Source organism: Bombyx mandarina, chromosome 07 (genome assembly GCF_030267445.1).
Source record: "Bombyx mandarina strain Sakado chromosome 07, ASM3026744v2".
In the NCBI taxonomy this organism is placed as follows: domain Eukaryota; kingdom Metazoa; phylum Arthropoda; class Insecta; order Lepidoptera; family Bombycidae; genus Bombyx; species Bombyx mandarina.
In genome coordinates, this window is record NC_143214.1 from 6,096,549 (window position 1) to 6,117,785 (window position 21,237).

Consider the following 21,237-nt stretch of genomic DNA (forward strand, 5'->3'; position numbering starts at 1 on the left):
TATGTCACATTCTGCAATTGATAACCCTATAATGTAAAGGTCTCGTTTATGCCGTAGCAATCACTTTCCCCATTCGTTCATTTTTCAACTTTGTTTTTTTTTTATCGGATGCATTTAACGTGACGAAATGCACTTAAAGAATTTACGAACACGTTGAGAAGGTTCCTTTTATATTAACAAAACGGAATTAACACGAGTCCTTTTTTATGTTGTCTCACGAGTCAACTGTTTACAATGCGTGACGTTTTTAAATATCGATTTTTTTAAAACTTCGATTACACTTGGTAAATTTAGAAACGATAATGCTTTTAGTGATTTATCACCAATCAATCCGTACATAGCTCTCTGCATTTAATCCCTTTCGTCTTGAAATAAATCATTCGTTGCTGTTTATCAATCGATTCACAAACGATTTTCATCGATACTCGTAATGTCTCGTACGCGGTAAGACGCGAAGCAAGCTTCAGTGCAAACGATCGCATTAAATCATCGCCTCTCAAAGCGAGCAACTTAGCCTGCGATATTTAATATATTATATCGTCTTAATACTTTTCAATAAATCAAAGAGGAAAGTTCTCGATCGAGGCAAGAGATAAAAATAATGTCTTATAAAATGATAAACTCTGCAGATGAATGTCTGTTTTCGAGTAAATGTTCTCATCCAGCCAAAGACAATTTATGTTATTTCAGATTATAAGGTTGTTGTAAATATTGTTATATTGACGATGATAAATTGTACTATGGTATTTTCTTCAGTTTTATGCGAATTTTATAATTACGAGTACGTTTAATCTCGTGAATTTTCATTAAATTATTTCCGAAGTTCCGTATTATTTACAGTTTTCGTGGCCGCGGACGACTAAGGTGTTTATAAAATACATCGAAATTTGAATGTTGCGCTAACTACTGTCTACTTTTCTATAAAAAGTTTCATTTTACGCAGAACGGATCAATAGTATTTTGAGTTCTGGCATTTTTTTAACCTGAGGTTTCATCCCCACGATAAAAGGACTTTATAATAAACTAACTCAGTTATCTAAACTAAACTGTAGTTTTTATTTTTGCACTTGCCGGAGTACATCGGCAAGTTACAACTAAAATCCGCTACCCACATTAAAACACTAGGCCTAAGAAGCCTGGACTGAATTCCTCGCCAAATCTTCTCAGTAGATCGCGATTCGGATCCATTGGTAGATTCTGGGAAGCGCTGCTCTTGCTAGGGCTAGTGTTAGCAAATTTTCTCAGGCTGAGCTCGTGACCTCACCTACCCGTCCGCGCATTGGTGAAATAGTCCATTGGGCTACCAACGAAAAGGTATGGAGAAAAAAAGGGGACCAAGTCTTAATTTTTTTTACTCGGGATCTCAACCAATTTAAATCATTTACAAAATACAAAATTATTCCGGAATAAAAATAAACACGAAAATAAAAATAGTCAAAATTTCATTACAAAATCTCTTTCATTACTACATATAAATTACCGATTTAATTCCACAATAAAACGCGAATATAATAATATAATAATGTTCGAATATCAAAATAATACATTTTATTACCTCCTATAAATTACGACAAAACTAAATCAAATTCAATGACTGTAACAGGAAATAAACGTTAAAATACAAAGGCGAACAATAAGGTAAACGAACGAACGAAGGTTAAATTGGGTGTCTGAAAACGTAAAAGTGCAAAAAAAAACAATATCTTATAATAAACAATGTCTACACCTACAAGACCAGATAACAATAGAACGAAACTCACAAAGCTTCTAAATTTTGCGTAGTTAGTTCAGTGAGGGTGCCACGTAGAACCTAACCTAATATTAACCCTGTATGCTTGACACTGTGAACTCATGATAGTTAGAAAGTTAATTTTCGGCCATGCGGAAAGTAATTCAGAAAGAATAAAACACGCATTGCATATTCAAGCGTTGATTATATCTTAAAGTACAGTCGATTTGTAGATGCTATAGTATTAAAATTTATTATAGCCGATTTGATTGTTCGGGTCATGTTATTTACCGTGATACCAAGATAATCTTAATCAAGTTCTAAAAAACTATCTTTGCTTAAAATTTCATCCAAATCCTTTCAACCATTTTTCCGTGATTGAATAATAAACATAACTTGGATACACCTTCATAACTTTCACATTAATAATGACATCTGCCATGAACTTTTATCAATTTGTCAATGTTTTGTATTGATGATCACTATGTTGGTGCAACTTAATAAATAAATAAATAAATAATATTAAACTGTAGATATTTATTTCAGAAGCATATTTTTTTTTACTTTTTCTTCAATTTAAAAATCGATCTCAATACCATATAAGAACTATATTTTACAGAAAACTTTTCGATTCGATTTATCTATTAATTAAATTTGAGGTTACATATCAAATAAGGACTTATTGCCCCTTGTAGACAAACGAGCTTACGGCTAGCCTAAGTGGTCACCGTCGCTCATGAATATAGGCAATGTCAGGGGCACAAGCAAACTGCTGCCTGAAGACTCTATTCCTCCTTAAGAACATATCATAATGCTGAGCAAACATCGTCAAAAGAATTTAATTCCCAATATTATTATTATTTTCTTACTTTCGTTAAAACGCGGGAACAAACATAAACTGATGTGTTTTTAATAACTAGAGGTCCCTCAGTAGTCGAAATTCGACTATAATTAATTGGAATTGTAAGTTTGTACACTATTATGATTGTATTTTATACTTCTATAAATTCACATATTTCACCAAAGCTACATACACTATAAAAAATATTAATAAAGAAAAACAATATTTAATCTATTCTCAATTTGACCACAGACGTCAAGAACAAAAGTTTGACACTAAATAGTATGCGTGCCTGTGTGCGTCAAATACATGGTATATAGTGTGTGTAATGTTTTCTTTATTGATTTAATGCATCTTTTATTCATTATTTAAAAAAATTATTAGCATTGTGCACTTCTTCTCTATATTCTGTATAAGTGTGGAAAATATGATTGATACTCCTCCGTCCACGCAATTCTCGTAAAAAGGGATACAAAGTTTTTGCTTCACGTATTAATATATAGATATTTATTCAACACGGAGTTCTTTGTAATTGAGTGTCACTATATAATTATTGTCACTCTCAGGCAATTTGAAACGCGTGAAAGTCGAAACGCATTACGTAAACGCATACAAAATTCTTTTTTAAACTTCACAATGAAGGAGTACACAACAAAGAACACAGCATATTTTATCGCATCGAAATATAATCTAAATTACCTATACATACTATAAAAAAAAAAAATTGTTCACTTTCACTTCTAAACAGTCACTTTTCTGTTGGTTGATGGAATCAGACAATATTATGGATTTAATCGGCGCTGGCGATCACGGTATGTTTTTATTTATTTATTGCTTAGATGGGTCGATGAGCTCACAGCCCACCTGGTGTTAAGCGGTTACTGGAACCCATAGACATCTATGACGTAAATGCGCCACCCACCTTGAGATATAAGTTCTAAGGTCTCAGTATAGTACACCGCCTGCCCCACCCTTCAAACCGAAACGCATTACTGTTTCACGGCAGAAATAGGCAAGGTAAAATAAATTGAACACATTGTCATAATCGGTCTACAATTTGTATTGTATTATTGTTCCTAAATATTCAACAAACGTGCCTTGTTTTCAGCGAATCTCTTGACCTGATTCTTGAAGAAAAAAGTGCTCAACGTTTTACGTAAGCACATAGCCAATAAAGGATTTTTACCAACATTGTGTCAATACAATGAGGAAAGCGTATTGTGGACAATGGCTCATTAAAACTAAGCCCCTTCCGCTATTAAGCCGGTTTGTTACGATACGCTATTGTGCTGTCCCTTATCCGAAGGAATTTCGGGTATTTACGACAAGCAACGTATTCTGTTAATAATCTGTTCCAACAATTAATAAAATCCAAGCTGCGACAGTCTTTGAAGTCGTCGTGGCCTAAGGGATAAGACGTAAGGTGCATTCGTGTTGAGCGATGCACCGGTGTTCGAATCTCAGGCGGGTACCAATTTTTCTAATGAATTACGTACTCAACTAATGTTCACGATTGCCTTCCACGGTGAAGGAATAATATCGTGTAATAAAAATAAAACCCGCAAAATTATAATTTGCGTAATTACTGGTGGTAGGACCTCTTGTGAGTCCGCACGGGTGGGTACCACCACCCTGCCTATTTCTACCGTGAAGCAGTAATGCGTTTCGGTTTGAAGGGTGGGGCAGCCGTTGTAACTATACTGATATCTTAGAACTTATATCTCAAGGTGGGTGGCGCATTTACGTTATAGATGTCTATGGGCTCCAGTAACCACTTAACACCAGGTGGGCTGTGAGCTCGTCCACCCATCAAAGACATAAAAAAAGTCTTATGATGACGTAGGTTATCCCTTATCGATAAATACAATGTACGACAGTGAAGTCTTTATCATACAAAATAAACTATTAAAGACTGAAAACCCGCGGTATTTCTCAGGATTCCTCTGATCCGAGGCTATTGCGGGATCGCCTACACACCTACACATTACACCTACCTACTGATTGGGCATAAAATAAACACAAATTGGAAAGTTAAATAAATAAATAAATACTTTTTTAATACTTTGATAGTTTTCTAGATTTCGTGATTTTTTCATTTCTTTAATTTTATTAGTTAACGAATGTTGAGTAAAATTAATTTAAAATGAATAAAAACAATATCTATGTTCATTTTAAATTAGTAAATTAAATACATTACTGCATTTTAACTAAGAAAATATAACGCTCTTGCACAAAAATGCTCTTGCACAATTAGAAAATATTTTAATAGCGTGCCACCACCATTCTCAGATAACCTAAATATAAGAAAAATAACTTTACACTTTAATCTCTATCACGAGCAGGTTTTCCTAATGCGCACCGTTTCTTGTTTATAAAAGTATGCACCTTCAATAAAACTCAAACAACTGAAGTTTTATTACAATTTTCATGTAACGAAAATCATAGAATGCATCGTGTAATTGTTATAAAATTACCCTCTTAATAACCAGTTATAATATAACTCCGAGCATGTCCATAAATAAACAACGGTTATTGTATGTTTAATTAGTCGTTCATAATCGGTCCGAGATCGTGTTATCTGAACAGTTACTTAATAAAGTAGATTAATATCTCTGGTAATACTTTAACAGTAGTAAATTGATTTTACGATCAACACTATTATTGTATGAAATCAATATTATAAGAAAAAGTCTGTCTAAAATTAATCAAAAGTGAACTAAGTATTAATTGCGATAACGATCAAATTTACCTGCTATAACTTAGCTGGAATAGCTCCCCCCTTAGGCTACCAGCGAATGTCCGAAAATATTCAAAATTTTATTTTAAAAGATAATAATCTAATATTGGCGTTCGTTAGTCTCGCTAAAACTCGAGAACGGCTGGACCGATTTGACTAATTTTGGTCTTGAATTATTTGTGGAAGTCCAGAGAAGGTTTAAAAGGTAGATACATATTAAATGCTCAGAATTAAATAAAAAAATAACAATTTTGTTTTGTCCTTTGATATGTACCCATCGGACGGATTCCTTTTGCACTACGAAGTCTGCCGGGTCAGCTAGTATTATAATAAATAACTTGTAAACAAATGTCTCGATGACAAAAACTCAAGAATCTTAGATCTATCGCAGCGATTTCGAGTCGCAATGCGCAATGAACGCGTGCGCATAACGGTTTCAGTGTAATCACGAAGCGATAAAAAGCAAAGCCGTAACGGAACGTGCGTCACTTCGACAATCAACGCGGCTGCTGCAATAAAACATGGAGATGCCGCTAACAATTAAACAACTCGAAAGATTACACAGAAAAGTGCGAATTGTTTTGGCTCGTAGGAATTTCTTTTACCAACTGGAACTATCTTATAAAAAAGAGTTAATCACATGTCTTGTCAGAATAGGTTTCCCGTTTGTTTGCTGGCGAGATATTTTGTTTTGCTTAGATGATTAGACGATCAGCTCACCTGATGTTAAGTAATTAACGGAATCCATAGACATCAACAACGCTCCAAACTGAGTTCTAAGTTTTTCCAATTTTATAAAATAATGGCTACCAGCCTTCATACCGAAACGCACTACTGTTCCGCGAATCGCGGCAGAAATAGGCAGGATGATGATAAATACCTGTGTCGACTCACAGCACGTCCTCTACTTGTACAACTATCTTCTTCTTCCAGTGCCTCGTCAATCTTGAAGGTTGGCCGTTGGCTTCCTGTATTCATTTCTATCAGCGGCCAGCCGGAACAGCTGTTCGACGGAGGCAATACCGGTCCACTCCCGGATATTCCGGAGCCATGACTTCTTTCTTCGCCTAGCACCTCTCTTTCCGTCCACTTTGCCCATCATTATCATCAATCATTATCGTACAACTATACACCTAACTATTAGAACGAATAAATTATTGAATTGATGGCATACGCTCGGTTAATATTTGAAGAATTAATAATTATCTTTTACTTTCAGAATCAGAAACAATCGATAAATAAAAAGATACACTTGAAACTGACGTCGCGAAGAACTATTAGAATCATTAAACAAGATGAATTTTATAATAAATACGAAATAATATTAGCACTATTTATCCGCAACGTATTATAGTCATCGGCCTTCCGAAATAAAAATAGAACATTTCACCATTCCTTGCCCTTTCACATAATAATATATTATTCGTGACCTTTCTGGCGATTTCATACGATCCTCATTTACATAATACCGATAATTATACGTACAAGGATGCCTAGAATTTTAGAAGCATGTATACTTCTCAGCAATTAGAACCTTTATCTTGGCAATACTTTACTACTTTCTAGAATTTACCAAACGTATTGTATTTATTTGTGAAAATGCTTAAAAAAAAAAGTTATAAGCTTGCAAATCGAGCATCATGTGGTTATAATTTGAGATTTAATACTATATTACTCCAAGTCGCAAACAAATTTTGTTATTTACAACTTTTTAATGCAAGCTGTTAATATTTTTAAGTCGGTTTTTTTATTTCTATTTTATTACAAAATGCTTTAGTGAGTGAGATAACTAGTTTTAATACATCGCTTAACTAATTACCTTAGTATCTCTTATTACCGCAAACTCTGTCTGTCCCTTTAGACTAAACAATATCTTCTTAGGTTTTCGTCAAGCGTAGACTAGTAGATTAAAAGCACTTTTACGGCTTAATTTCCCGCTTTTTTTTTTATTCTTTAATTATTTTCGATATTTTGAATACCGAATAGTTTTCATAGCCACGGACGGCTACGGTGTTATTCGTTGACACTTGAATATTGTATTTATGTATCTAATACTAGAGTCTAGTTTTCTAGAAAAAAAATTCTAGACTTTTACGTTTCATTTAACGCAGAACAAAATAATAGATATTATGACAACAATAAAAACAAGATTGAGCCGTAAAAGTAAAAGTTTTAATTACGTACAAAAACAAATACTTTACGATTTGTTATATAGGCTTTTCCTGGTTATTTATATTATAATGACTGCAGTTCAAGTGAGTTCCATTAAGCAACGTGTTTTCAAGTGTTTGTTGAAATGATAAATATTTTCGTTCAATAAGAAATAGGTATTGACTAATAATTATATAAATAATCTAACAAATTCCAATCGGTTTTAAATTTCAAGATATTGACAGAATTTTCAACTTCTTATATCTAATACGCTGCGGTGGCTAATACATGTGAATAATTAGTTGTTTTAACGAGTCATATGACCTAATCAGATTAAGATGGGAAATTCCATTTTAGATAGACAACGCTGTACCTTACACAATGACGTCAGCGTTCAAAGCGTCCTTCATATTCTACACTAGTCGTCGCGTTCAATCTCCTTAATAGAAAATGATCGCTTACATTTCAAAATGCTATTATTCGATTCAAATGATTTCTTCATTAGACAACAACGAAGTCCTTTCCAAAGCCAATTAAAATTTAACAAACACGAAATCAGCCAACTGCCGAATTGCGTGCAGAAAAAAAAACGAACAAAAGTACACATCTACCTATAGAAAGATATTCAAACGTTTGAACGCAAATAAAACAAAAAATCCACGATGATATTTCATTATCAAGATCTATAGACACTTAAAGCTCGCCATATCAATTAAACGCCAGTAGTCGTAAATTAAATATTTTTTTTATTTTCATCTGCATAGCAATTAAACATTTAGATTTATAATGAAAAGAATTTATAGTTTCAACCAGTAAGTAGTAGTTTACTGATCTAAATGAGGTCGTTTTTCAATTGGAATTATGTCTGTTTTAACCGTTTGCCTCTTATTGCGTTATTCGAGAAAGTTACGGCAGCATTTCGATAAATTTTACCTAGACACGCAAACACGGTTTAATATCTACGTAATAATATTTTACTGGTGGTAGGACCTCTTGTGAGTCCGCACGGGTAGGTACCACCGCCCCGCTTATTTCTGCCTTGAAGCAGTTATGCCTTTCGGTTTGAAGGGTGGGGCAGCCGTTGTGACACAATACCGAGACCTTAGAACTTATATCTCAAGGTGTGTGGCGCATTTACTAGATGTCTATGGGCTCCAGTAACCACTTAACACCGGGTGGGCTGCGAGCTCGTCCACACATCTAAGCAAAAAAAAAACATGTATTTACGTTTCAGTTTTTGTAGCCTTTTATTGCTCAAATGAGTAAATGGGCTCACGATCCGCCTGATGTGTTTGTGTAGACTATATATACAAAACAATCTCAATGCCGTGACACACCTCGAGAAATGAATTGGAAGTCTCAGTTTGATTGTTTAAAAGCTGTCTCATCCTTCAAAAGGAAACGCAGGACTGTTTTGCGATCGATACGCACGGATAGGTGGTACCCATCGGGGCGCGTTCACGATTCAATACCACCAGTAATTGCGCAAATTTATAAAATTTGCGTGTTTGATTTTTGCTACGCGATCTTATTCCTTCATCGTTAAAGGCGTTCGTGAACATTTCAGTACGTACTTTCTTAGAAAAATTAGTATCTGCCTGTGGGCTTCGTAAAGCGGTATAATAACATCACTTGATACACGCACATCGGCCGTCTTATCCTGTAGACCAAGACGACTAAGCATTCTGATTAATATGGATTCACAGTTTCTTGTTTCGTACCAGATTTTAAATGTAACACATTTCGCTGTTTCTATATTATTTTCAGCGTTTAATATATGATAAAAAATTTCAAGAATCTCCATTTTTATATTATTAAAAAAAAACTAAAATTCAAATGCTACCTTATATCTCAGAAACACAATAAGCAAAATTTTATTTCCTAAAAGCAATTAATTACCACGTTCATGTTCAATTTATTAAATAATCTAACAACAGTCGACAAATTCATAATGTAACAACAAAAAACACGTCTTTATTACAACGTAATTAAACGACCGTTCAAAATTAATAGGTTTGCCCTATTATCGATAATACAAGTTTTTATCGATACATCGATTAACTCGCGCTGTCACATGCCATTGCGTTTTTACTCTAATTATGTCCCTTATGATTGATTCCCTATGATATCATTAGTGAAGTGTCATCATATCACTGGTGTTGCAAGGATGTAAAAATCGTTACAAATAAATTAATCAAATAATCCTGTGACTAATTGTGCTATTACATTTCTCATTTGCATTGATACAAAAGTACAAATAATAGTGTTGAGAATTTTAGTTTATACGTTATCGTATTTCTATCATCGGCAAAGTTGAAATATACCAACATTATTAAAATTTTTGAAAGCCACTTCGAGGTTTCGCCAGAGTAGGTACCACCACCCTGTCCGTTTCTGCCGTAAAGCAGTAACACGTTTCGGTTTGAAGGGTGAATCAGCGATTGTACTGTAAAACTGTGACACAGAACTCATGTCTCAAGGTGGGTGGCGGCATTTCGATATAGTTGTCTATGGACTCTGGTAGCCACTTAACACGAGGTGGGCGACCAACTCGTTCACCCAACTAAGCAACTAAAAAAGTGTGCGTATTTTCAAGTTAATCGAAGGATGCGAATTACGTTGAAAGATTCCGTCATAGATAGAAAGATGCTCATCAAGCTAATGCACAAAAATTCATTAATCTGTTATTGAAATCAAATTAGAATGATTCGATTTTAATAAAAACACAAATTTAAAAGTCCTAAAATGTAACATTGAAAAGCTGTGTTCAACTTCGACATTAAAATTTCAACTAGCATATAAATCGTAATCGAGAACTGTTAGCACTAAATTTTCATTAAATCTAAATCCTGTAGTTACCTGTACTACATCTACATACAAACGTTATTAATGAGTACTTGCGTGCCGCGGCACTGAAAGGTCAATGGAACGAGACGATTCATTTATTCTGAAATATAATAAAATTATTGTATGATTAATGGCTATTTTCAATTTAAATTTTTTTTACGCATCTTTTTTATTTAACTCTCGTTGATAGCCGCGTCTGAAAAGTTTCGTAAAAGTCTGAAAGAATAAGGTTTTTTTTTGTTTTATATAATGTAATCAAAACGATTTTACAAATAGTAAAATTTTGACATAACGTTTGTCGGGTCGCCTAATCTATACTAATCTATAGGTATACTAATATATAAATCTACAGTGGTTTTTACGGATGTTCCGTTATAACTACTGAACCATGCATCCGATTGACTTGAAACTTTGTATCCATATAGAAAATACACGTACTTAATGGATAGGCTAATATTTAAATGAGTGTTGGACTCCCTAATAATAATGTCAATAAATAATATTGTTAATCTTAAATGCCCAGCAAAACGGGCAAGTACGGCTAGTTTTTAATAAATTTACTTTAAACCCAATCCATAAATATGACTAAAAATTGTAAAGCCGTGTAATGCTACCGATAAAACGTCGCGCTCGGTGCGTTTGTCTGTCCGTCGGGTGCGTTCGTGGACTTCCTGTGGATATTACTCAATATGCTAATGCCGGCGGTTGGCACGCGACCCTGCGGAACACCCCGTAGCCTTCGCCTACAAATAAGCACGTTCGAAGCAGAGATTGCTTTTCCTACCAAGGACTAATAGATGTTTGACCCATTTAGCCGTCGCCAGCCGCTAACATTGATCAAACTAAATGTTAAGGGGACGAAGCATGATTCGAGAAAACTTCATTTCAATAGGGTTTTTTTCGAGGTTTGCGTCCAAATAAGCCGTATCTCAACGTCAGTAAGATTGTATCTACCAATAGTAGCTGTGTCTTGAAGATAATCGCCTCACGTACATGTGATATATAGAAAAGGTGAAAAGAAATTGGTGCGTGTTTAGTTTCCAACCGACAAAAGGGAGACCGCACGGTTATGTCCGGTAGCACCATTCTGACTATTTCTGACAAGAAGCAGTCACGAAGTGCTTACAATTCTAAAATCCTTTACTGAAACACCTTATGCGTTATAAAACCGGTAAGGTCGTCCACATCAGTATTTTTATGGACTTGGTAGCCCCACTTATTACTAGGCAAGTCGTGAGCTCATACCCCAATCGATAGAAAACCCTTCATCGCCGCGCAACGATCATTAGAATACCAGACTACCAATCACCCAAAATTTTAATTAAATTTTTCCTATCCCATTTTAATCCGTAAACAGTTAATATGGGGAAAAAACGAGAATAAAATTATAATGCAATATAAGGACAACATTAGATACTTTATTGTTCCTATTGCAAACAAAATATACGTGCACAGAGTACATTGAATTATCTGGTATACAAGTATACAGTGAAAATAAGAGCCCATGGACCTCATGAAATAAACGCCACTACTCAGCTTGAGACATGAATCTGAAGTCCCAACTAAATGTATCATATTATATAGGTAATAAAGTTTATATTGTTTTATCGGAAACATTTCTCATGTCTATTGAAAGACGGTAAGCAGCGGTTTGTCTCTGGCATTGCGGAAGTCCATGGGCGACAGTAACCACCTACCATCAAGTGAGCCGTATGCTCGTCTTCCTAAAAGGGCAATAAAAAAACATCATACTGTGATACTTGGATAGAGACGATAGACTTCATAGACTTGGATATAGAGATAAGCACTACTATGAATTCTCTGGTATATAAATGCCAATGTAAATTTTTTTATTAAAAATTTGTGTTGTGTAAAAATTTAATGTAACAATTTTCTAGCAGTTGCTCAAACCACAAATCTGATTTCCTTCCTCTCGCTCACAACACAACAGTTATAATTACAATTGCAAATGATCATTCGTAATTCAAACAGTTGTCCGATGTATTTATTAATATTATTTCGATACGTCACTCTATAACGTAATATTATTTAGGACTTAATAATAAAACGTAACAAACCTAGAATGTGTTAATTTTAATTCTCAATGATTTTCCTCATTTGCTTGCATGTGCAGAAAAATTCACGGCCCACCTCATGTAACTATCATGTGGCTACTGTGATCTATAGACAGAACTATATTAATACTGCCGACTTAGGACTTAATAATAAAGTTAATAAGCCTAGTACGTGTAAACTTTAATTCTCAATGATTTTCCTCATTTGCTTGCATGTGCAGAAAAATTCACGGCCCACCTCATGTAACTACCATGTGGCTACCGTGATCTATAGAAAAAACTATATTAATACTGTCGCGTTGAGACGTGAATTCGAAAAAGGGATAGGAATCAAATCATTCAAAAAAAATACCAACATTACTAATAAATCTGTGTCAATATGTTATATTTCTTTCGTACGCTTTACTCGGATTTTTATGTAATTTCGATAACACGATTAACACAGTCACGCTTGTAGTTGCGTGTTTTTTTAGTCCATTAATATTTCGCGTGACAAAATCTAAGTAAAACTAATTCGATACACGAACATACTTTTGTCAGTCAAATAAAACACTTGCATAAAAAGAACAAGTAAAATAATACACAATTTTACTAAAACAAAATGAAATGAGAGAATATCGTTGATGTAGTGCAAGTCTATTAAATATGTATTATTAAGAATAACTCAAAAACTACTGGTCAGAGAGCTAGATAAAATTGAAATGGGACAGCATGAGAAACACCAACTTGAAATAAAAAAATTATCACCATAATCGATTCTTCTAAAAAAATTCTGAGTTAACACATAGTCTAAATATAGTCGAATTGAGAACATTCTCATTTTTGGGTTAACAAAAACGAGTAATTTTAACTTAAACCTACAGTGAAGTAACACTGATTTTTTTACAAAAAAAAACTGTTTCAAAGATCCTCTCCGCTCCACGATTTTTAATAAAATTATGTACTCAAATTTCTGTATTGAAGATTGTGCTTTAATATTAGAACTGAAAAGCTTGCTTGCTACCCCTGCATTACGTCGGCGTAGAGTTCAACGCACTCGCTCATGAAAAATTATATTTTCCGATTCGGAACGTTGATAAAGGATTATTCAGAGCTAAATGAAAAGTTCATTAACTTTACTATACCAAGAAATATTCGAAAAGAAATATGTACCAACTTGTACAAGTGATTTTAATGAGAAATCTGTATTAATTTTTACTAAATTACTTTTATGAAAAACCAAAATTCCAAACATAAAACTGGTTTGGGTATAGTCAAAAATAAGTAAGAGTTTACCCAGACCAATTAATCCCATTAATTTGTAATTCAAATTATAACCTCTGACCTTTACAGCGATGTAGATGAGACATGACTGAAAGCCTACACTGGACAGTATCGGTTGGGTTTTACTGAAAAAAAAAACTCACCTATTTTTGCCGTGACCGATCTTGTAGAGCTCGACGTGCTTGAATTGAGCGTAAGTTGCCATTGTGATTTAAAATAATAGGACGATTCAACACTCGGGGTAGACACTGCGCGTTGACGGCTATGGCTAGGGATACGTGCGTACACAACCAAGTCTGTCAGCTGACTGAGCCCGCGCGGTCTCGAACCCTCGTTTAAGTCGATGCCGGCCACCCTCCGCCCGCGCGTCAACACTGAACCGCGCATGCGCCTAACAACGACGACACTTCCTCTTGTTTAAGTTATTTTTTGAAATCATCGAAACAGCCGGTCGTGCCACTACATTTTTTTTGTCCTACCTATGCTGATAGCCTTAAGAGGCTATATCAGCGTTACCCTAACATGTAGGTGAGCTCTCAGGACTCAAACCGGAGGTGTTGTTGCGAACATTGGCCCTAGCAAGAACAGTGCTTCGCAGAATCTACCACCGGGTCGGAAACGCGACCCACTGAGAACATCCGGCAAAAACGGATTAGATCAAAATATTTAAACAAATATGTGTATTTTATTTATACGTCCGGTAATATCCTGTCGGTGGAATGGAAAGCCGCAAGTCATAATAAGTTTTTTTTTGCACAATGCGCTAAGTCGCTACATGACATGCGCTGAACGACATCCAGATGCGACTGGATGCGACAAAACGGATAAAAGTTCGTTAAAAACGTGGGATGACGATGCAAAACCGGTTAAATGAGATCTGGGTCGTAAGTCTGGCTGTCAATGTCCTAATTCAACGGGACGTATCAAATTCACGCTTCTAATTAATGCTTGCAATGATCTTTCATTGTTTCATTGATATAAAACGACCTCCTTGGCTTAATCGATAACATTTCAGACCTTTTATGGCGTGAGGAGGCATATTTGTCGGCTGATTGTGCGTAATCGAAGCGCCGCCGTCTAAATGTCAACCATCGCCAATACAAAACACATGAAAGTAGTGCAGTTGGTTAGGTTCAATCATCAGTACACCCCACGGGAGACCGGACAGAGTTCGCCAGCGATAAGATCATCACTATTCCTAATCGACAGGCTGTACGGAGTCCGCCTAGACGGTGCCAGATTTATCACCAGGTATCTCCCTGTCTCAGAACCAACGTGGGTTGGGTTACGCTACGTTTGGTTATATTATTCACTGTCATAATGACAGTACGCAAGCTGCTAACCCCTGTTCTTCATATGCCTTTTCGATCCGTGAATGCGAATACATTTATTTTAATTATAGCTTATTAAAATCTCCATTTCTACGTTCACGTCTATTTCCCTTTATACTAAGACAACCTATATTATTTTATTTTTAAATCTATGTACATACGTGTAAGTAGCAGCTTAGCAAGCAAACGACAAAATGTCTAGGGAAAAATGTACCACTTGTATATTAGATATGTAGGGAGTTATGGATAAGTTAATCTTAAAATAAATTAAAAAATACGATCAGTTTAGATTTAACCAAGCATATAGGATATGCAATTTTTATTTAAAAGGATTAGGTTTTGAAAGTCTACACTTACTTATGTACTTAAAGAAAAAAATATATATTTTATAATGAGGTCTGTGCCTCTCTTCTCATATTTAGAATTACAGATGTTTTAGAAAGAAAGTGTCCCTCGAATGACCCAAGTGCTCGAGAAATTTAAAAACAGCTTTACGAGTGCATTTCCACTTCTTTTAAACATAAGCAATTTAAATCAAATGCTGAATAAACAAAATCATAAATCGAGCTAATCTTACAAATAACTATTCAATTTTGTACGGAGACTTAAACAACAAAATACTTAAAAGAAAACGCATCTGTCTGTCTCCGTATGGCAGCGCAATCGTGCGTTTGTGCCTAAATCCATTTCTCTGTATCAAATACAGACACCAAAAATATAAACAAAACATTTTTTTATTCTATTGATAGTAAATTAATAAAGTAAACACGTTCGCACAAAACAAACGAAAACAAATCGAAAATTTATTTTTGTTGTTTACTATGCAATTTTATAATAATCACGTAACCACCAACAGCATTACAATAGACAATCTTGTTAAAACAAACTCTATTTTCGTTATAAAAAAAAGGTTGTAGTTTTACTGAAAAATTAAAAGTGCATATTTTTCGAAAAAGGAATCAAACCTGTTTTTTCTTTTCTTTATGGCAATAGTTTTAGCTATCAAACCTGTTTAAAATTCAAAATTTATGTCATTCATAAACTAATGTTATTATTTCTTCTTAATTAATAAATTTAAGTGCGTCTGATTTGGACAAAACAAGCGAATGGATATGACGGTCAATGATGATACTCCGGGGTGAATAGTCTCAATACCTATTGTACTGGCTTTGAGGGCTGTCGTCAAACGTCTGTATATAAATGGTTACTGTCACTGCTCAACACCAGAAATACCGGAAACAAAGGCAAACCGTTTTCTACTAGGCTTACAGTGAAACACGTTGAGGCCTATTTTTTTAACTGATTGAAAACCTACATACTCTGAATATTCTACAATCACGAACCACATCCACGATAAAATAACAAGAACGTATCATAAATTGAACTGGCAACCGTGCGGTTACTGGTGTATTTGTATGGGAGTGTTTATGACATATGTACGTACCGTAAAACAATCGTCCGGTATCGACGGAAGCCAGTTGAATTAAAATTGAGAATTTGACCTTGTGTCTCAAAACAGACTCCACATTGAGGTACAGAGAGTGGCGCAACTTAAAAAAATAAAAAAATAATTAGATTACAGCATTTTCTTAGATTTAGATTCGCGAGTAGTAAACATGATTAAAACTACTTTTACGAGCCCACTGATTTTCTCACCGGATCTTCTCAGTGGGTCTCGTTTCAGATCCGGTAGTAGATTCTTCGAAGCACTGCTCTTGCTAGGGATAGCGTTAGCAAATTCGCCAGGCTAAGCCTTGTGAGCTGGCCTACTCCCAAGTCGGTCCCTCCCTGATCCGGTCTTCCCCTTTTGAAGTGCCCGGTGCAGATGAGCGCCTAAACTAGTGCCGCGGCTCCCCCTCTTTTTTTTAGAGGTGGGGCCGCGGTATGAGGCCGGTGGCGGGCCCTCGTTGTTTCGCTGCCTGTTGTCCTCTTGTATATATTAGTTGTAGGTAGTCTTAGTTAAATTTTAGTAAGTTGTAGTTAGACGTAAGGAAAAAAAAAATTTGCAAGCAAAAGACAACACGACGCCGGAGGGACTTTGCCGCCGGGCGTCATTCCTTGGCCTAATCAAGCCTCCGTATTATATATATGTATATATCATGTTGATGTGAGTGCCCCGAGCACGCTACGAACAGCCCCCCCTCCATCTCATCCTGCTTCTATTTTACCCCTGCCCTGCGTGGTAGGGAGCTTATGCCCGGGCAGTGGGGTTCGCCCCGAGGCCCGTTCTGTGCCCCCTAAGAGGGTACGATGACCCGATTGACTCGCTGGGTAAATCTAGTATAGCGCTTAAAGTTACTAGAATAGGTAAGCAAAAGAAATTCTGTTACGGTTTAATCTCCGTTTTTAAATTGTCATTAAGCTATTTCTAATGTTTGAAATACTTACTAGTTTCCGTGGTTCACGTTTAAGTAAATAAAAAAAAATGTGTTGCTTACAATGTTTACACAAAAAGGATTTTTTCGTTCATTACAAAAAGAGACTGCAAAATCTCCCGTTTCAAGTGCTTACCAGCCGTGTAACTAGCACGGGAAAGCAAACGTCAAACAAGGCGATGCTTCACTGTTTCATCACACATCCATTACGAGGCGCGTGTTTAAACATCATTCTGCTGCACCTTTTTAAAATGCATACACAAATTCATTTATAGATTGCTGTTTTTTTTTTGTTAAGGCGTGTGCAAACGTAAATAAAGGGGAGGTTTCGAAAAGGTATGTACTATTAATAGTTCATCCCTAGTCCAGCGATATAGTTCATAATATATAGAATCTGCAGAGCACTGAGTATAATCATATCAAATTATTTCGAACTTTGATACATCCTTTATCACGTTAACTCATTCTTTTTACAGTATTTAATCTTCAATTTAATACTATTTCAAAAACGTAGATGCAGCTTATGAAATTAATTTTAGGAATGTTAATGAATATACCATGTACAAACATAAAGATAAATATTAGAAAAAAAAGTCAATTTTGTGCAGACGACGAAATCACGACAAAATATTGATTTTAGTTCAAAAACTATGGTAACGTAACTTCCCGTTAACACTAACTTAAACAAAAAAACTGAAGAAACCGCTCATGCCAGATCCGAAGACCCAATAGTTTACAAACACCTGAAAATGGACGCCCTTTCATCGCTTTCACGGGAATCACTGTTTACATTTTGTTTCCTGCGTTCGTATGGATGAAACTAGTAAGTACCACATTCGACCAGTTTATATTTGGTAACACGCAGGGTTGCGAAGATTAATATCTTTAAAATAAAACAGATGCAACGTTCTGAGATTAAGTGATTAAACAAGAAACTTTCGACAGGCCCAAACAAGTAAACCTTTTTTGTATAAAATAATCTACAGTGTTTTTTAGCACCTCAAAGTTTCGTGATGGAAATGTAAGCTACGTTTATCTATGTACCTACTTGTGTTTGAATTTAAATTCAGAACTTGAAGCACGTGTTAAACGAGAACAACCTGAAGTTCCGCGGAACCAGTGTTCCTGCCATAAAGTCATATGAAGACCACGTTTGAAGGACATATTTATAACTACTGATACCATGCACTACACGCTTTTTTTACAATAAAATCATTTTTTCTTACACTATTTTTAATTCAAATTAATTAAATTTTTTTTTTAATTTTTTAGTTGTATTTTCTATAAAAGTGTATTTTGTTAGTTTTTTTAAACTATTATTTATTTTTCATTTTTTAGTTGAATTTCAATTTTGCCAATTTTTCTTTTTAATATTGAATTGTCATCGGTCCTTAATAAGTATACCAAATTTCGAGTTAATCCGACGTTTTGGAGGGGGTCAAAATCATGTTCAAAGATTCCATTACATACTAACATACATACGTCTGAAGCTAATAAAAGCGTATTAATAAAATGGACTGTGTCTGTAAACTCTCATAAGCAGGATGAACTAAAAGACACATCAATCGTTAGAGCTAAGCGTCATACTGCGGGTGACAAGAATAATCGAATTAAAAAATATGCGGTTTATCAACATGCTCTGGGTCAGTGATGCCGACCGTTTTATGAGGTTGGACAAAATCCAAATTCGCTAAAGAAAACAAGTGTCTCGGCCACACGGAAACCAGAGGCATTGAAATGTTTAAAACAAAATTAAGTTTAATAGAGGAAATTGTTAGTGCTTATCTGAAACCTGAGATCCTCTAATCGTGAAAATGATAACACAAGAACAACCAAACTGCCAGACTTCTATACTACTCGTATATATAATAGTTCTTCTGTGTGAAAAGAAACGTAAAATCCAAGACTTATTTCATAGAAAAATAGACGGTGACTCGGACAACATTCAGATATCGATAAATTACGCCTTAATCAAAACATCGGAAATAATAAAATTAAAATGACAAACGTACACTTAAACCGTAAAAGTACTTTTAATTATCTCCATTTCATTTCTTAGAACCAGTCTAACAATATCTCACACGCTGATTTATATTCAATGTTCCATCAATTACAAGTATGAAATGTCTTTATTTAGTAATACTAAACGGGTCTTTATAATGCAAAATTAGCATTGAGTTTTTGTCCTTAATAATATACTGTAATTGGCCCTGGATATTGGCTGTATCGCACGATTATCAAGTACATAATAAGAATACATATTACGAAGTTATAAGTTTTCTCTGCTCCACGTAGTTATATTCTGATTTGCTACGGAGCTCTGTATTATTTAAAATCAATATACTATTATTACTTGTTACAATACATGTATCGTAAAAAATAAGAAATCTTAACATATAGAGGGGTGAAAGGTTAGTTAGCTTAAGCGAAATTTTGCTTAACACGCGACCTTTATCTTTGTAATTAAAATGCGTTATTAAATATTTGGTATTAGTATCAACAATTCGATGTTTATAATTGCACTTCAACTAAGTTTACACCATTCAAATATCTCAAGAAGTTTTTTTGTTACGTTAATTTTTCCAAATTTTGAAACTTTAAATGGCTTCCCTGTTGCAAAAATATCGCTTGAACTAAATAGTCATAAGATAATGCGTACAGCTCAATGCACTTAACGCAGATTAAAATGCGTACATAACATAATAATTTCCCACGGCGGCGTTTGAATACCGACGGAACCCTACGAGACAAGTTATCGAGGCGCGTGCGCACGACGCCTAAAACAGTATGATTTCCACTTCATTTCATTTAATATTATTATGAATAGCTTTGTGACAGATAATTGCAAAATGCTTACAACAGAGTGTTACTTATTCACTAGGTTATGTAAGTAGGTAGTAGGACGTGATCTAAGCCTGCACGGGTACCTACCTATTTCTGCCGCGAGGTAGTTAATACTTTTCGGTCTGAAGGGCGGAACAGCTGTTGCGCTATAAAACTGAGATCTAGGCCTCATGTCTCAAAGCGGGGGGCGTCATTTGCATTTTCAATGTCTATGGGCTCCAGTACCCACTTAACAAAAGGTGGGCTGTGAGCTCGTCCACCCATCTAAGCAATAAATAAATAAAACAGACGGCCACGCATTCCACGACACACGGCGTAGCTCCATAACCTTTTAAATTATATACCTCTTCCTAAGATATATGAAACCTATTCCTTTTTTGGTATTTGAAAATCGAAATTTTAGTATAATATAATTATATATAATATATTATTACATATAATTATATATAACATAATTTTAGTATAATAATAAAATGCAAATCATAGATCCACACATGTATGAAGTAAAGAACACACCAAGAGAATAAACAAAAGTACCTCCCAGTGAGACGTTACAATGGATATACATATGTACTACTTCTTCAGTAGTATAACCCAAAGAGGATCGACGTGAGGCAGGCGACTGGTCGTAACATACGTCACATAATGTGAGAAAAAAAAGAAAGAAGAAGAAGATTGCTTAATCATATCATTTAACGGAGCACAACCTTAAATACCTAGAGACAGTATCCATCATAAAGGCAATTAAGGGCGGTCCACGTTCACTCAACAAACTCCTCATTCTCGCCGGTCGTTTTATGAGAAATGTGTATTTTCGTCTCTCTCACTTGCCATTTCACAAGTCAAACTTGTGGAACGCATTAAAACAACTTTGTTTTAAAGCCGTCGAAACACATAGAATCCATTTGGTTATAAAGCTAAAGCACTTCGAATATTTGTAAAATAATTTACAGAAAGCGTGAAAAACACTTTTTTTTGTTGTTGCATAGACGAGTGATAAAGTTCCCATCGTTCAGGTAAATTGGTTACTTGAACCCATCAAAA

The 21,237-nt window shown here is 35.0% G+C and overlaps 1 protein-coding gene across 7 annotated transcripts in view; it reads right to left on the reverse strand.

Annotated features, from left to right (window-relative positions):
* Jupiter (microtubule-associated protein Jupiter) overlaps nt 1-21,237 on the reverse strand; it is a 145,593-nt gene that overhangs the window by 59,440 nt on the left and 64,916 nt on the right. For 2 of the 7 annotated variants that reach the window (XM_089728549.1, XM_089728546.1), the window contains exon 1: nt 13,787-13,964. The exons of the other annotated variants lie outside the window; for them this stretch is intronic. In XM_089728549.1, the coding sequence (XP_089584675.1) occupies nt 13,787-13,848 (62 nt within the window). In that variant the 5' untranslated portion in view covers nt 13,849-13,964. Of the gene's footprint in view, nt 1-13,786; nt 13,965-21,237 lie in introns of those variants that run through there. 7 annotated transcript variants of the gene reach the window in all.